A 17,078-nucleotide genomic window follows, 5' to 3' on the forward strand; every position below is an offset into this window, starting at 1 on the left:
AAAAAAAAAAAAAAAAAAGAACAAATATAAAATAAAAATCAGACCAGACTGTTTGGATAACCTTTTCTCCCCACTTAGCAATATATCACAAACAGCTTTCCAAGTGAATAAATAAAAGTTAAAATCATTTTTAATAGATAAGGAAGATTTTGTTTGATTATAACATTTTGGAAACAATTTTAAGTTTCCCATATTGAAATTGCTTTCAAATTTCTAATGTTGTAAACTGTATTGTAACGGATACCTTTCTTTGCATCTGTGCTTCTGCAGAAAGGTATTCTTCTTTTAAGGTGAAATATTTAAAAAATAAAAGCACAAAGAATGATTTAGCCAGCATCCATGTGTCCACTACCCAGATATTGCAGCTGTTGTTAACATTTTTCATGTTTACTTCAAGTGGGTTTTTTTTTGGGCTACTGTATTTGGCATCCATGCACTCATTACTGGGACTCCCCTCTGTTTCTTCTCCCAATTTCATTGCTCTCCTCCCTCTTCTCTCCTCCGTAACACTGCCCTGAAGTTCATGTGAAACCTTCCTGCCCATGTTTTTATACTTTTACTACATATTACATAATCGTAATCAAAGCGTAGTATTGTTTCATGTTTTTAAATGTTCATACATAAAGTTATTTTTTATATGTATCTCTGTCTCCATCCTTCTGCACCCTTTCATGGATAAATGAACTTTACCCATGTGGATTTATGTAAATTTCAGTCACTTGAAATATTTTAGTTAATACAGTTTCCAAGATCAAAGTGTACTTTCATTTTGAAGTTGCTACAAGCTACTCTGTGAGGGCTCTGCCAATTCACAATCTTAACCTCTTGATGACATTTTTATGCATTTTATGGATTAGGGAATAGAAGCCAGAATAGCATTGGTGAAGCTAAAATTATAATTGGCTCTGTTCAGAGACAGAAGTGGGAATGACATATGATTAAACTGTTAATCAAATAGGTTTGGCTTCATGATATCTCAAAACTGAGGCCATCCTGTGTACCCACTTGTAGTGATGTGACATAGCTGAGAAGTCCAAATTGCAAGCCAGGAGTACACAAATGACAATGATTCCTTGTAACTCTTTTTTAAAAGCCTAAAGGTGGTGATGCCAAATCTTCAAGTAAATCAAAGCGATCTCAGGGTCCTGTCCATATTACAGCAGGAAGCGAACCTGTCCCCATTGGAGAGGATGAGGATGATGATCTGGACCAGGAGACATTCAGCATAGTAAGTCCTGAAGTTGAGGAATTCTGGGGTCTGCAGCCACAGTGCTTGCTGCGGCTTTGCCTTTCATAGTTCCCGCCACACAGCCTCAGTCGGTCTAAGCAGCATGACCTGAGATGAGGCTGGGGTCCTGGCTGCGTGAGCTGGAGCGGTGGCGAGCAGGCCCTGTCTTATGTGTTCCCGTGTTGTGGGGCTAGGAGCCAAGACGTGGCCTAGGATGTGGTCCATCTCCTCATAGGAGACAGGGCAGGTGAGGGGAGGAGTCATGGACCAAGCCTTGTATGGGGTGGAAACAGGCCAGTGCCGTCCTCAGGGACTTAGGCCCTTACCGGAGCTGCACGTGTATATTTCATTGTGTTGCACTCGCTTCCCTTCCCCTCCTCTCTTGAGGTCTTTTCCTTTCCCCCAACTTCCACACATCACTGTTCACTTGAATAGTTAATTTAGTTTCAGAGAGAAAGTGATCTTCCAAATCTCAAAATATTCCTGCTCTGGGGAAGCAAAGCATAGAATTTTGACCTCATCCTGTAAGGCAGTCTTCTCTCTTTTTACCCTTTTTTTCCCGTGTTCCCAGAAACCTGTATGCATACGTGTATATTTTTTTCTCTTCGCACTTATCTCATTTTTCTTAAATCTCTTTACTCTTCTTCCTGTGAGCTCTCTGAGGGCAAGTACTGTGGCTTATATAAAGTACGTGTAGATGCTAGAAGTAGCTCAATAAATGAGTAAATGAATAAATTCATTACACAACCAGCTCTCTGATCTGTTTCCTGCTTCTTCCTTAGCCCAGTGTTTAAAAGAGAAAATCATAACTAACGCTTCTGTGGTACCATACTATTTAAAAAATTGCTCTTATACAACATTGTAAATCAACTATACTTGAATTAAAAAAAAAAAAAGAAAAGAAATTGCATTTACATACTGGCTCATTTACTCTTGTTTTTATATTGTGATATCTTCTAAAAATACAGAAAAATTTCAAGAGTGTAATAGGCATTGATAGAGGTACCATCAAGTTTTGTCAGGTCTGAATTTTTTAAGGCTCAGGCTATAAAGTTGAAGCTTCTGATCGTGGTTTGTTACCTCCCTAGAAGTGACCACAATTCTAATTTCATTGTAGATCAAATCGTAATTCTCATGCGTGGTTCTAGAGTTTTACTACTTAATGTCTCTAAAGACAGTAAGTAATAGCTCATATAAACAGCCAGGCGTTATTAGTGTGCTTTTTGTGTTTTTTCTCCACAACAACCTATGAGGTAGGTAATTATCTCTATTTTACCCCTTAAAAAATAAGGTGAGGAGAGTTAAGTAACTTGTCCAAGATGTAGAGCAAAAATTTGAGCCTATCAGTAAATGCCACACTGTGTGTATCCTGTAACTTGAGTTTCCTCCCTCAGCATGTACACTTTTGAGATTTATCCATGTTGATAATTATGTCTCTGATTTCAGTGTTTCATATTATTCTGTTTTATGACTTCCACGATTCATTCTTTCTCCTATTGATGGACATTGGGGTTTTCCAAATGTTTACTACTACAAATTGGCTGCAGTGAAATTGTAAATATTTTCTTACACACGTGTGTAAGAGCTTCGCTCGTGTGTAGCTTGAGCAGAAAAGCTGGGTGTTTCTTTGGGTCTGCACATCTACTGCTTTTAGATGTTGTGGAATTAGTCTTCAAAGTGATTGTAGAGATTTGCACTCTTTCCAGCAACGAATATGAGTTCCAGCTGCTTCCCAGTCTCGGAAACACTTGGTAATTTCTAACTTCTTAATTTTTGCCAATCTAAGAGGTATGATCTATTGACCAGTGGTGCTGTTGAACATTTACTTTCACATTTATTGGGCATTCGTGTTTCTGGTGAATTGCCTTTTCACATCCTTTGCCTGTTCCAGGTAATTTTTCTCTTCTTACCTTTTCTATAGGAATCCTGTATCCATTCGCAATACTAATCTTTTATCTGTTACAGTCATGTATCTTCCAGTTTATTTTGTGTACTTTTAAAAAATTTAAGTACAATACTGAAAAATAAATTGTAAGTATATAGCTATGGAAATTATCACAAAGTGATGGAAGTTTGTCAGATTTTCACTCTTCTGAAGTTACATGGACATGTGCCTTAATAGTTCCTTATATTAGATACTTAGTGGCTGACAACCATGCCCTACAGGTCAGAGAAATTTTCTTAAATTATTTTGTGATAATTTCCTCCTCAGTTCTTAATTTTATCCTACTTTTCGGATGTTGGACTTTGGGAGTGGTCCCTAATATTATCTTAAACTTTCTTCCATTTCTTCTTTTCTAACTCTACTTTCTTGGAGATCTCCTCAGCTTTATCTGCCGTTATTTCTTTTGAGGTTTTCATTTCTCTTGTCACGTGTTATTTCCAAGATCATTTTTCCCCATATGGTTCTCTGAATGTTTTTATATTTCTCTTAGATTTGTTTTCCGTTGCTCATGTTAGATATTTTTCAAATGGCTTGGTAATCCTTGGTTGTCTGCTCGTATCTAAGAGTAGGGACTAAACATCTGATTGGAAGCTCTGAACATGTGGGTTGGGCTTGATCGACTTTGAGAGTGTTCTCTGTAGGGTGATCTGGCTGGGCTGCTTCCTTGGAAAACTTCCAGTGGGGAGTCAGCATCATTTGGTTCTTCCTCTTGGGTGGTCGGATTTTGGGGGCAAGAATCCTCCAGTCTCCTGACTGGAGGGTTAAGGCCTGGCTTTCTTCGTTCTAGAATCTGAGAAGCAAAAAATAAATAAATAGAAAGACTGGGCGGTGGCTTATCTAATATGCATATATTCATACAGTGCTATTCTCAGTGTAGTAGCCTTGCCTCTCAACTATGCCTGTGTAGCCCAGTTCAGAGACTTTTCTTTTATCCTCTCCAAGGAATAAACCTCCATATCTTTTGTCGGGCAGAGTTGGAAGTCTGGGCGTCTATTATAAATCTGTTCCTCTTAGGCAGTCTTAAAAAAACAAAACAAAACAAAACAAAATCCTTATTTTTAGCCCTCATCCCTACTTCCAGAGATACTTAGCTAGCCTCTGCAGGAATTGCAGTATAAATCAGGTTGGTTCTCAGTTCTCTCCACTGCTGGGTTAGGATTTCATTGTCTCAGGTCTATTGAGTCATTTCGCTTGCTGCCAATATTTTGTTGCTGTTGCTTCCTCTCGTTTTCCATGTCTTTGTGGGCTTATCTCTTCTTACGGCGATTTCTTTACTGTTGTTTTAGTGGATGGGGAGAGGGAGAAAAAGATTTTTGTGTTCAGTCTACTATCTTTGTCTGGAAGCCTTTCCCTCAGTTTCTTACAAGTCTCAAGGACTTGTAAATATTTTATCCTGTAGTTTTAGATAGTTTGTGATGGGAGGTTTTCAGGTTAGGTCTATAATTTTGCTTCTCATTTATCTTCATAATGGCCTTGGGAGATTATCATGCCCCTCTTGCAGATGAGGAAACAGAGCAGCATTTTGAGAGGCCAAGTAAGCTGTAAAAGTCATCGCTCTGAGCGATGGAGCTGGGACTTGAACCTCAGGTTTTTCCGACTCTAACATTTATACTTGTTCCCCTGCCATTACCTGCTTCTCTTCTTCATAATCTAGTGATTATGTGGCCTGGGGGATGCTGTGTGTTGTCTGGGAATTTAGGGTCCAGTAAGCACAGCTGAAGCTGTCTTTGATGCAGATGTTTTATGTCTCTACTCTTGGTCTGTTCCAGTGTAAGGAGAGGATGAGGCCTGTGAAAAAGGCACTGAAACAGTTGGATAAACCTGACAAGGGGCTCAGTGTACAGGAACAGCTGGAGCACACCCGGAACTGCCTGCTGAAAATCGGGGACCGGATAGCCGAGTGCCTTAAAGCTTACTCAGACCAGGAGCACATCAAACTGTGGAGGAGGTAAGCAGCCACAGCCTCAAATTGCCTGGTTTGATTTTATGACAAAGTGTGTGTTAGGGGTTCTGTTTTGTTTTGTGCAACATGACACAGCCACCTAATGAAATATTTTTTCCCAGCAAAAGCAGTCTCTTAGCAGCATACCTGCAGGCTTCAGTTTTCTTTTCCTGAAATAGGCCATTCCTCTGAGACCAATCTTTTGAATGGGTAGGATGATGTCATTACTTTATGAGAGAAATACCGTGATGCTGGATTTGCTGGCCTGTCCTCAGATTAAAGACCCAGTCTTTAGACCTGGAAGGGATAGACACCATCTATAATTTCACTACTTTACCCATCTCAGGTTAATATTCAGAGATAATATAATAACTAATTGGTTAGTTCTCTGCTAACCTCATGAGAGGAAGCAAAGACTAAAACCACTAGAGCTATGAGTTCTCTTCTCTTTAATAATTGAAAAGCTCTAGTAGTAATTTGGATTAATGCAGTTAATCCAGAACTTCAGTTTGTAAGGCATTATGACTTACATATATTCATTTATATACTCACTTTTGATGTTTTAAGAAAACATGACTGGAATTTCTCAAAGACAATTGTAACATTAAGTCTCTTTCCATACTCCACAGTTACGTTGAACTCATATATTGATACTTCATGGTTAACGTAATTATCTTTGTATAATATACCTAATATCAGTGGATTGGCTTTTGAGTGAAAAAGAGATTTAAGAAAACCTTCTGTCATGATGCTATCCATAGCATGCTTCATACCCATTAAAAAAAGAAGATCTAAGTTTTGAAATGTGGCTTGACTTTCCTTTTACACTGTTCCCAAACCAGATCCCTGTATCTAGCCATCTGGCTTTCTGTAACGAAAATGCGTCATCCTAATGGATAGATCCACGAAGCTGGGCTGGATACTGTGCACTGGGGCTAGTCTGTGTTTAGATGTGCCAGGTACTGTGGTCCTGGACTGCTCTGTGGTTCATAAGCAGTTCCTTGCCCACTTGTGAGGAACTGTCCACGATGAAGTGGTGATTGGAAGATCAAGTACAGTAGGAATTCCAAGAAGGAATAAGCACACGCAGAGGAGTAGTGAGGGAGGGAAGTCTACTGAGGGCTGGGCAGGTACACTCGAGCCGGCATGGAAGAGCAGAGTGGACCTGCTTAGATGAGGAGAGGTCTCAGGCTTCAGCAAAGCCTTGAAAGTGGGACAGTGAAGGGACTGGGAGGGTCTTAGGGTTTAAAGGCAGTTCGTTAAGATGACTGAAGCCCTATTACAGAAGGCTTTAGAAAGGCAGGCAGTGGTTTTCCACACTGTGCAGCAGGTTTACTTGCCCGGAGCCAGGGCAGCGTCCTCTGAGTGGCATGGCACGGTGTGGTGTGACTGCTCTCCAGGAAGTGTGGGAGGATGTGAGCCTTCTGTTCCAGCTCACGGAGGTTACCTGTGACTCCTTGTCCTACACACCCGTTTTACCAGTCACTCCCTTGTTGACAGTAATGCCATGCTAGAGTGAGTGCAATGGACTTGGAGGAGAAGAATCCCTTGGAGTTTTAAGGTAGAAATGACAGGCCTTGGTGGTGACGACTGGGAGGAAAGAAGGGGCAGCAATGCAGAGATGCCCAACCGTACATAGATCCCCACCTGTGATATGGCGGTAATGACAGATTGCCTGGCAGAGTCCAGGGAGTGCAGAAGGTGGGGGAAGACGTTAGGTCCGGAGCCCTAGGTGCCAGTGAAATAAATTAGAGGGGTTTTAGCTGTGAGACAGACCCTCGTCTCCAGACCCCTAGGTCAAATTCTATTGACAGTAGCATTTAAAGGTGTATATATTATTGTTGCCAAGACCTGAAAGATTATTTCTGTAACTTATTTTCTATACTTGGAGAGTATTCCACAGCAAAATTCAATAACTTGCCATCTATAAAGAGAATAGTTATTTTTAAAATCCTGTAATTCACCAGAACAAATTTTTTCTTTTTTAAGGAACCTATGGATTTTTGTTTCCAAGTTTACAGAATTTGATGCTCGAAAATTGCATAAGTTATACAAGATGGCTCACAAGAAAAGGTCTCAAGAAGAAGAGGTAAAATACAAACTTAATCCTAATTCATACAAACAGATAAAAACCATTTCCACAGAAAAATTCCTTAATTACCGTTTTTTTTTCCTAAGGAGATGATCATAGACTCATAGGTTGTTGGTGCTAGAAAGGGCATGGGTTCTCTGCCCTTACTTTGCAGATGGAGGTCTGTGTCCAAGAGGGGGTGCAGGAGCCCACCACAGCCCAGCCTGTCTTGGATGGTGGGCTCTTTCACTGTGTTAGCTGTGCAGTTTCTCCACGTGTTCCACGAGTAGTCAAACTAACACTTAAGACCCGATGGGTAAAATAGCCAATGTATTGGAACCAGACAGTGTGGAAATTCTGACAAGGAGTTGTTCCTCTGTGTTCTTACATCCTGGAATCATTTATTCACCAGGGCTTTTCTTCCATATACACGTGTCTTATGGTAGCTTATAAATGTGGCTCCTGAAAGATAACAGTTAGGGGCAGCACATAATTTTTCTGTTCTTTTCTGGGCCACATGTACTTGGTGTCCTTCCAGCTTTTGTACGTAGGGTCCCAGCCGCTCATGTAAAGGAGCAAACATGAGAAGGTGCCCAGAAGCTGCCTCCCATTCTTTGGTGGAGGGGCATGGGCATGAAGTGATTTGGCCAATGCTGCAGGGGCAGCGTTCCTTGTTCAGGCATGTCCGTTTGCAGATCTGGTGACTTGCCACGTGGGCCCTACCCCAATTAGCCATGTAGCGCCAGTCTAGGAACATTTAATACCTCCTTTACTACCATGTCAAGGCTGAGGTCTTATGTCGCTCATCCCCTCCTGTATCCTCAGCACCTGGAATGGTGCCAGGCGCAGGGCAGGTGCTCAGAAGTATTTGTTGCAGGAGCATATCCTGTGCCTAGCACTGTGCTGAGCTGTGGAGTAGCAGCCTCAGGTGGTTTATAATTTAATTTTACATGGAAGAGTATGGTAGCACAGTCATACACAGGAATAATATAGTAATACTGCTGAACGTTACTGTGAATTTTATACATTGTAAAAAGTCTCTGAAAGAATAGTCAGGAAACGCCCCAGGAGGGAATGAAATGGTTGGGGAAAGGCCCTCTAGGAAAGAGAGAAAGTTAGGATGAGTGAAGTTGGACAAATGATGTAAAGGGCTTCATTAGTCTAGGTATCAGAAGTTAGGATAAGGTGAATAATCAAAGTAGTGGTCCCACGAGTTGGGGTTATAGTATACATTCACAGCCTTTCTGGAGGACAGTTCAGTAAGATTTACCAAAAGACTGAAACATGCAGTTCTCCTTCTAAGAATTTAGTCGAAGGAGATAATTAAGGGTTTAAACATGATTATATGGAAATGACTCGATATATCCATATCAGGGAATTTTCAACCATAAATATAATATTGTGGAAGTAAGTATTCACATAAGATTTTTACAATACATTAAGTAAAAAAGAATATCAAATAATATTTTTGTTTAAAAAAATACGCACACACGCACGCACGCATGTGCACACACACAGCGGTTCCCCCCACTGTGGTTTGCTTTCCACAGTTTCAGTTACCTGCAGTCAGTCATGGTCTGGAAATATTAAATGGAAAATTCCAGAAATAAACAATTCATAAGTGTTAAATTGCGCACTGGTCTGGTAGCGTGATGAAATCTCGTGCCGTCCTGCCCTCTCCCACGTGGGACCTGAATCACCCCTTTGTCCAGCGTATCCACACTATACGCTCCCTGCCCATTAGTAACTTGGTAGCTCTCTTGGCTGTCAGATCGACTGTTGGGGTATTGCAGTGCTTGACTTCAGGTAATCCTTATTTTACTAAATAGTAGCCCCAAAGCACAAGAGTAGTGATGCTGGCAATTCGGATATTCTCTTACTGTGCCTGATTCATAAATTAAACTCTCATAGGCATGTATGTATTGGAAAAAACATAGTACGTATAGGGTTCAGTACTATCTGCAATTTCAGGCGTCCACTGGAGGTCTTGAAGTGTGTCTCCCATGGATTAGGGGGGTCTACTGTATTATGTGTAAACACGCAAAATGGCTCAGGAAGACATAGACCAAATTATTAGCAGTAGTTTCCTTGGTGGTAAAATTTTAGGTCACTTCACAGTTCTTATTTTTTCCTTACTGTATTTTCTGATGTTTTTATGTCAAATATTTCACTTGTGTGGTAAAGGTATGGTGTTACTTAAACATTTAGATGTTTAGCTTGATGACTTTGGCATGGGAACTAGTTCCCACTGGGCTAGTCAGGGGTTGTTTGTTCGAGTTAGCCTGAAGAAGTTGGTAGTCCCAGTTTTACATGGCCTGAGAGCAATTTCCAAGAGTGCTGACAGCCTGACCCCTGTTCCTCGCCCCGTGCAGTGACATCCACTGGCCTGGGCCCTTTTTCTGACAGCTGCAGGTCACTGGAGATTGGCTTCTTTGTAGTGGCCTAGCAGGTTGAGCAGCAGATGGAGCTCCGTGAGGCTTTCTATGCCCTGGGAGCTCAGTGGAATTTATGAGAATATTTTTCCTAAGAAGGTAGTAAACAGCAGGGAAGCCGAGAGGGACTTGTCAAAAGTCAAGAGGGAAATATTTAAAGGTGATGATCTTTATACTGTTCTTGGGAATTCCACCTGGGATCCTGAGGGTCTTTGGTTTCCTTTTACTCTACAGGAGCAGAAGAAGAAAGATGATGCGATTGGTGGTAAAAAACCATTTCGACCAGAGGCCTCGGGTTCAAGCCGGGATTCCCTGATGTCTCAGTCCCACACCCCGCACAACCCTCACCCTCAGAAGCCTCATTTGCCTGCCTCTCATGGCCCACAGATGCATGGACACCCAAGAGATAACTATAGTCACCCCAACAAGAGACACTTCAGTAATGCAGGTGAGTCATTAAGTGAAGTTTTAAAAGCAGGTGCCCAGGGGACTTCCCTGGTGGTCCAGTGGTAAAGAATCCACCTTCCAATACAGGGGATGTGGGTTCGATCCCTGGTCGGGGAACTAAGATCCCACATGCCACGGAGCAGCTAAGCCCAGGCGCCTCAACTAGAGAGCCTACGTGCCGCAAACTGCAGAGCCCACGCGCTCTGGAGCCCGCGTGCCACAACTAGAGAGAGAAAACCCGCATGCCACAACTATAGAGTGTGTGACTCAGCAAAGGGCCCACACACCGCAACTAAGACCTGACGCAGCCAAATATAAATAAATAAAAATAAATAAATAGATATACCAAAAAACAAAACAAAACAGAACTCAGTTGTTTAAAAAAAAAAAAAAGTGCCTAAAGAAGAATCTTTTTTTTTTTCCAAAGACAGTAGCTAGACCTTTGTGCTTTATTCTCTTCCATCACTTTATTGCCCTCTTTTTTCTCAGTGAGATGAAGCATGAGACAAAGATCCAAAAGGCTGTTAATTCAAATCTAAGAAGAACATGACCAACATAAATAAGCAAAAGACAAATGAACGACTCAGGGAAACAATTTACATTATATATGACAGTTAAATGATTAAAACTGCTAATATTGAAAAACTCCTTATGAATTGATAACAGAAGGATAACCAAATAGAAAAATGGACAAAGGTTAGGAATAGGGAATTCATTTGGAAGAGGAGATTCAAGTGGCCAGTAGGACAAGATGAACAACTGCTGCTAGGGAAATGTACATTAAAGTAACAATAAATTAAACCAATTTCTTACCCATTCAGATCTGCAAAAATTAAAGGGTGAAATGCACACAAGCTGCTAAGAGTGTGAATTGCTACAGTCTTTCCAGAAAATAATCTGAAATATCTAAATACGTAGGCCCTTTTTCTGGGAGTCTGTCCTGTAGTAGTGCAAACACATACATGTATGAGGATGCTGTTACAGCCTTATAATGGCAGAAAGCTGGAAATAAATCGCCCATTAATAGAAAAATGGTTAGATGAATAATAGGACATTTGTACTCTATTAGCAGTTGTTAAAAAAATGAGTTGGCTTTATAGGTAAAAAAAAAAAATTGGAGGGAAAAAAGAGCAACAGCAAAAACAGAATCTCTGTTGTGTGTGTGTTTAACTTTATTGAAGTGAAAATCACATAACGTGAATAAACATAACCATTTTAAGTGAACAGTTCAGTGGCAATTTAGTACATTCACAATGTTGTGCAACCACCACCTAAATCAAGTGCCAGAACACTTTGCTCACCCCAGAGGAAAACAGTTTCCATTCTCCCCTCTCCCCAGCTTCCGACTACCACCAGTCTGTCTTGTGTCTCTATAGATTTACGTATTCTGGATTCTTTGTATTAAAGGAATCCCATGGAATCGTACAATATGTGTCTGACTGCTTTCACTTGGCATCCGGTTTTCAAGGTCCATCCGTGTTGTAGCATGTATCAGTATTTCATTCCTTTTTGTGGCTGAATAATATCCCATTGTATGGTTAGACTAGAATTTGTCTTTTCATTAGTTGACGGATGTTTGGGTTGTTTCTGCTTTTTGGCTGTTGTGAATCGTACTGTTGTGTACATTTGTATGTGACTATTTGAGCGCCTATTTTCAATTCTTTTAGATGTATACCTAGGAGTGTGGAATTGCTTGGTCATGTGATAATTCTATGTTTAACTTTCTGAGGAACCACCAAGAAAACACCAAGCTGTTTTCTGTTGTATATATTTGAATAATATATTTGTATAAGCATAGAGAAGGATGTGAAAACATACACATACCAGTTATCTTAGGCTGGTAAAAATGTGGACGGATTGGAGGAAATTAATAATTTCTCCATTGTCTGTTACTTCACTGGTTACAATGAGCGTGAATTACTTTTAAAGATAAAAGTAATAAAAAGAAAACATATAGAACAAAAGCTTAAAAGAATATAGTATATATATATAGAAGCATAGTATAAAATTTTACAGAGAGTCAAGTGTTCCATAATCAAAATAAAGTATACATTTTTTTCTAAACTTCAATGTTAGGATTCCTTTTTTTTTTTTAAGTACATTCTAATCTTCCAGTAAAATTCTCAAACTTCTAGGAAAATTGATTTTCTCCATCTTTTCCTCTGTTTTGGAACACATTAATTATAAGTATTTAAAAATTCTTGACTGTTATTTCTAATATCTGAATTATTGTGAACCATTTGTATTGTATGCTTTTTTTTTTTTCCCCCTTGGTTTTCCGTCATACAGCCCTATCTTTTAGCATGTCTGGTTATTTTTGATTAGATGGTAGGCACTGTGTTGTAAAAATTGTAGAAGCCCCAGATGATGTCACTCTACCCCAGAGAGGATTTATTCTTTCCTCCCCAGGCACATAGAGTAGGAGACAGTCATCTTAATCTAGTTCTCGTTTGGTCCCCCTGTTCCTGGGGTTTGGCTATCCAGGGTACTGGACGGAGGGCCTGCTGCACTCTCTGCCCCACCCCATTGGCAGGTCTTAAACTAGGATCTTGGTTTCCTCGGCACCGTGAGACAGCCCTGAACGGCTCTGCTTTTCAGAAGGTATCTAGCTTAGCTTTTTAGCCTCCTGCTCCCTGCAGATTCAGCAAATGTTCTAAGGGAAAACTGGCTGTGTGTTTGCAGTCCCTCAAGTGTCCAGTGTCCCTCTAGCTTAGAAAGACCACCAAAAGCTCTGCCGGTGTCTCTGTTTCTCCAGCAGTGGTTCTTGGCTGGGAAAAGCCCAGATATTCAGCTTCTTGCCCAGGCTCAGAGTCACAGATCTCCCCAGTGGCTGCAGAAGTCAAGTCAACTATTATTACTTCTGAGGGTTTGTTTTTTGCTCTTCGGAATCTTAGTGCTTCTAGTTTTCATTGCTTTGGCTGCTCTTTGATGTCTTTAAGCAGATTATTTTCTGTTTATCTGGTGTTTTCTTATTGTTCTTGGCAGAGTGTAATTCTGTGGCAGCTACTCTGAATTACCTGGAAGCAGAGGTTCCATGTCTTTTAATCTTAAAAATCTTAGTTCAATTAATTGAACACCATTTTATTAGTGGGGGGAGGTAATGACTGTACAAAAAGATGGCTGGGAAATGTTTCCATGTTCTTAGATGTAGTTGTATCGGTTGTACTGATTTTTCTCCTGGGATTAGACTGGTTTTATGTCATTCATATGGTGTCACTGATTTTATATTCTGATCCTTTGAAAGGACTCTTCTTATTAAGCTAACTGTAGTCTTTTATTTAAACTTTGGATTTCTCATCCCTCTCCTTAATAGTCAGTACTTCCTAACCAGTTATCTACCCCATGGAGGGTTCAAGAAGAAAGAAAAGCGCCTTTTACTTTCTCTGGAAATATATGACTTGGCCATCTCCATATTACCACAGACCTTGACACCCTTTTTGAAGCCTACCTTTCTATTTAGTTTGAAGCCATCTTTAGATGATCCTTTCATGTTGTGAAGGTGTCTCTTTTTGTTGTTTGTTAATTTTTAGGTTGAATAGTCAAAAGTGTTTTACTTCTTGGTTCCCTGGCCTGCTCCACCCTGGGTCAGCAATGAATTTAAGCCACTGGTCGACTATATATTGTTTTAATGGTATAAATTGCTAAGCTACACAGGTTCCTTTATGGTATTATTCTCTGGCTCTGTAAAAAATGCTGGAAGGCCAACAAAATGAGTAGAGATAGTGGCACGTCTTTGATCTTAACAAATTGTAGCTGGAAGATGGATTTCCCATGAGGCCACATAGTTCCTACTAGTTAAGCCTCTGTATTAGTTTCCTGAGACTGTTGTAACAAAGTGTACTACAAACTGGGTGGCTTAAAAGAACAGAAATGTGTCCTGTCGTAGTTGAGGAGGCAGAACTCTGAAATCAAGGTGTCAGCAGAGTTGGTTCCTTTTGGAGGATCTGAGGGTGAATCTGTTGCACGCCCGTAGCCTGGCTTATACTGCTTACCAGCAAGCCTTGGTCTTGTGGCTGCACTCCTCCAATCTGTTTGTTTTCTTTTTTTTTAATTTAATTTTATTTATTTTTTTATACAGCAGGTTCTTATTAGTTATCCATTATATACATATTCGTGTATATATGGCAATCCCAATCTCCCAATTCATCCCCACCCCGCCGCTTTTCTCCCTTGGTGTCCATACATTTGTTCTCTACATCTGTGTCTCAATTTCTGCCCTGTAAACCGGTTCATTTGTACCATTTCTCTAGGTTCCACATATATGCGTTAATATACGATATTTGTTTTTCTCTTCCTGACTTACTTCACTCTAATTACACTAGGAGGTGGATCAAAAAATATCTTGCTGTGATTTATGTCAAAGAGTACTCTTCCTGTGTTTTTCTCTAAGAGTTTTATAGTGTCCTGTCTTACATAGGTCTGTAATCCATTTTGAGTTTATTTTTGTGTATGGTGTTAAGGAGTGTTCTAATTTCCTTCTTTTACGTGTAGCTGTCCAGTTTTCCCAGGACCAACTTATTGAAGAGACTGTCTTTTCTCCATTGTATATCCTTGCCTTCTTTGTCAAAGATTAGTTGACCATAGGTGCATGGGTTTATCTCTGGGCTTTCTATCCTGTTCCATTGATCTATATTTCTGTTTTTGTGCCAGTACCATATTGTCTTGATTACTATAGCTTTGTAGTATAGTCTGAAGTCAGGGAGTCTGATTCCTCCATCTCTGTTTTTTTCCCTCAATACTGCTTTAGCTATTCGGGGTCTTCTGTGTCTCCATGCAGATTTTAAGATTTTTTGTTCTAGTTCTGTAAAAAATGCCACTGGTAATTTGATAGGGATTGCATTGAATCTGTAGATTGCTTTGGGTAGCATAGTCATTTTCACAATATTGATTCTTCCAATCCAAGAACATGGTATATCTCTCCATCTGTTTGTGTTATCTTTGATTTCTTTCATCAGTGTCTTACAGTTTTTGGCATACAGGTCTTTTACCTCCTTATGTAGGTTTATTCCTAGGTATTTTATTCTATTTGTTGCAGTGGTGAATGGGATTGTTTCCTTAATTTCTCTTTCTGATCTAGTTTGATAGTTTCTGGCCTTACATTTAGGTCTTTAATCCATTTTGAGCTTATTTTTGTGTAAGGTGTTATGGTATTCGATCACTCCCTAACACCATACTCATACTTTTACATGTATGAGTTTACATTAGCTCACTCCCTAACACCATACTCATACTTTTACATGTACCTGTCCAGTTTTCCCAGCACCACTTATTAAAGAGGCTGTCCTTTCTCCACTGTACATTCCTGCCTCCTTATCAAAGATAAGGCGACCATATGTGCGTGGGTTTATCTCTGGGCTTTCTGTCCTGTTCCATTGATCTATATTTCTGTTTTTGTGCCAGTACCATATTGTCTTGATTACTATAGCTTTGTAGTATAGTCTGAAGTCAGGGAGTCTGATTCCTCCATCTCTGTTTTTTTCCCTCAATACTGCTTTAGCTATTCGGGGTCTTCTGTGTCTACTGAATGAAATCCTTGCTGAGTAGAGTAATCTTGGTTGTAGGTTCTTCCCTTTCATCACTTTAAAATATGTCTTGCCACTCCCTTCCAGCTTGTTGAGTTTCCACTGAGAAATCAGCTGTTAACCTTATGGGAGTTCCCTTGTATGTTGTCATTTTTCCCTTGCTGCTTTCAATAATTTTTCTTTGTCTTTAATTTTTGCCAATTTGATTACTATGTGTCTTGGCTGTTCCTCCTCAGGTTTATCCTGTATGGCACTCTCTGCGCTTCCTGGACTTGGGTGGCTATTTCCTTTCCCATGTTAGGGAAGTTTTCGGCTGTAATCTCTTCATATATTTTCTTGGGTCGTTTCTCTCTCTGTTTTCCTTCTGGGTCCCCTATAATGTGAATGTTGTTGCATTTAATGTTGTCCCAGTGGTCTTTTAGGCTGTCTTCATTTCTTTTCATTCTTTTTTCTTTGTTCTGTTCTGCAGCAGTGAATTCCACCATTCTGTCTTCCAGGTCACTTATCTGTTCTTCTGCCTCAGTTATTCTGCTGTTGATTTCTTCTAGTGTAGTTTTCATTTCACTTATTTTATTCATCTCTGTTTCTTTGTTCTTTAATTCTTCTAGGTCTTTTTTAAACATTTCTTGCATCTGCTCGATCTTTGCTTCCATTCTTTTTCCAAGGTCCTGGATAATAATAACTATCATTATTCTGAATTCTTTTTCTGGAAGTTTGCCTATCTCCACTTCATTTAGTTGTTTTTCTGGGGTTTTATCTTGTTCCTTCATCTGGTACATAGCCCTCTGCCTTTTCATCCTGTCTGTCTTACTGTGAATGTCTCTCCATTCTCTGTCTTCATCTCTCCATGGCCTTCCTCTCTGTCTCTTTCTCCCAAATCTCCCTACACCTTTCTCTTAACAGGATCTATCATTGGATTTAGGGCCCACTGTAAATCCAAGATGATCTCAACTCAAGATCCATCATTACAACTTCAGAGACCCTATTTTCAAGTAAAGACACAGTCAGAGGTTCTAAGTGGACATACATTTTGGAGACCACACTTCAATACAGCATAGCCTCCTTTCCTCTACTTCTGTGTCTTCAGTGCCTTTTTGGATTCAGATACGTGTGATTCTTCTCCTCAGGGGAAAAGGGAGGCTTACTGAAGCTAAAACAAATTTCAGTTTGGCTCTATCCTTGAGAGTTACAGAATCCAGAGTTAGAGCAATCACTCTTTACAGGAGGAGTGCCATTCTTTTGTGTGGGCTAAGGAAGAAGAGTAGAATCAGTAGGTATAGTCTGGAAAGATTTTCAGGAACCAGGCACAGCTGATGGTACCCACAGGTAAATAAACCTTAGATGTGTAAATGGAGGGTATTACCTTGTGACTGTGAAACTCAGCAGTGCCTTTTTCCAAATTAATGTTTGGTGTGGGGTTTTTTTGTTGTTGTTGTTTCTTTTTTTTTTTTTTTTTTTTTTTTTTTGGGGGCTCTCCCTTTTTTGGTCCTT

General features: G+C 40.0%; 1 protein-coding gene across 5 annotated transcripts in view; it reads left to right on the forward strand.

The window, feature by feature from the left end:
* Positions 1 to 17,078, forward strand: part of CHD2 (chromodomain helicase DNA binding protein 2) — a 117,682-nt gene that overhangs the window by 91,085 nt on the left and 9,519 nt on the right. For 4 of the 5 annotated variants that reach the window (XM_024767699.1, XM_024767698.1, XM_024767700.1 and 1 more), the window contains 4 exons: positions 1,094 to 1,228; positions 4,943 to 5,121; positions 7,105 to 7,204; positions 9,853 to 10,066. In XM_024767699.1, the coding sequence (XP_024623467.1) occupies positions 1,094 to 1,228; positions 4,943 to 5,121; positions 7,105 to 7,204; positions 9,853 to 10,066 (628 nt within the window). The remainder of the gene's footprint in view (positions 1 to 1,093; positions 1,229 to 4,942; positions 5,122 to 7,104; positions 7,205 to 9,852; positions 10,067 to 17,078) is intronic. The other variant, XM_024767701.1, reaches the window with a different exon arrangement.

Source organism: Neophocaena asiaeorientalis, unplaced genomic scaffold, assembly GCF_003031525.2.
Source record: "Neophocaena asiaeorientalis asiaeorientalis breed wild unplaced genomic scaffold, Neophocaena_asiaeorientalis_V1.1 scaffold297, whole genome shotgun sequence".
NCBI classification, from domain to species: Eukaryota; Metazoa; Chordata; class Mammalia; order Artiodactyla; family Phocoenidae; genus Neophocaena; species Neophocaena asiaeorientalis.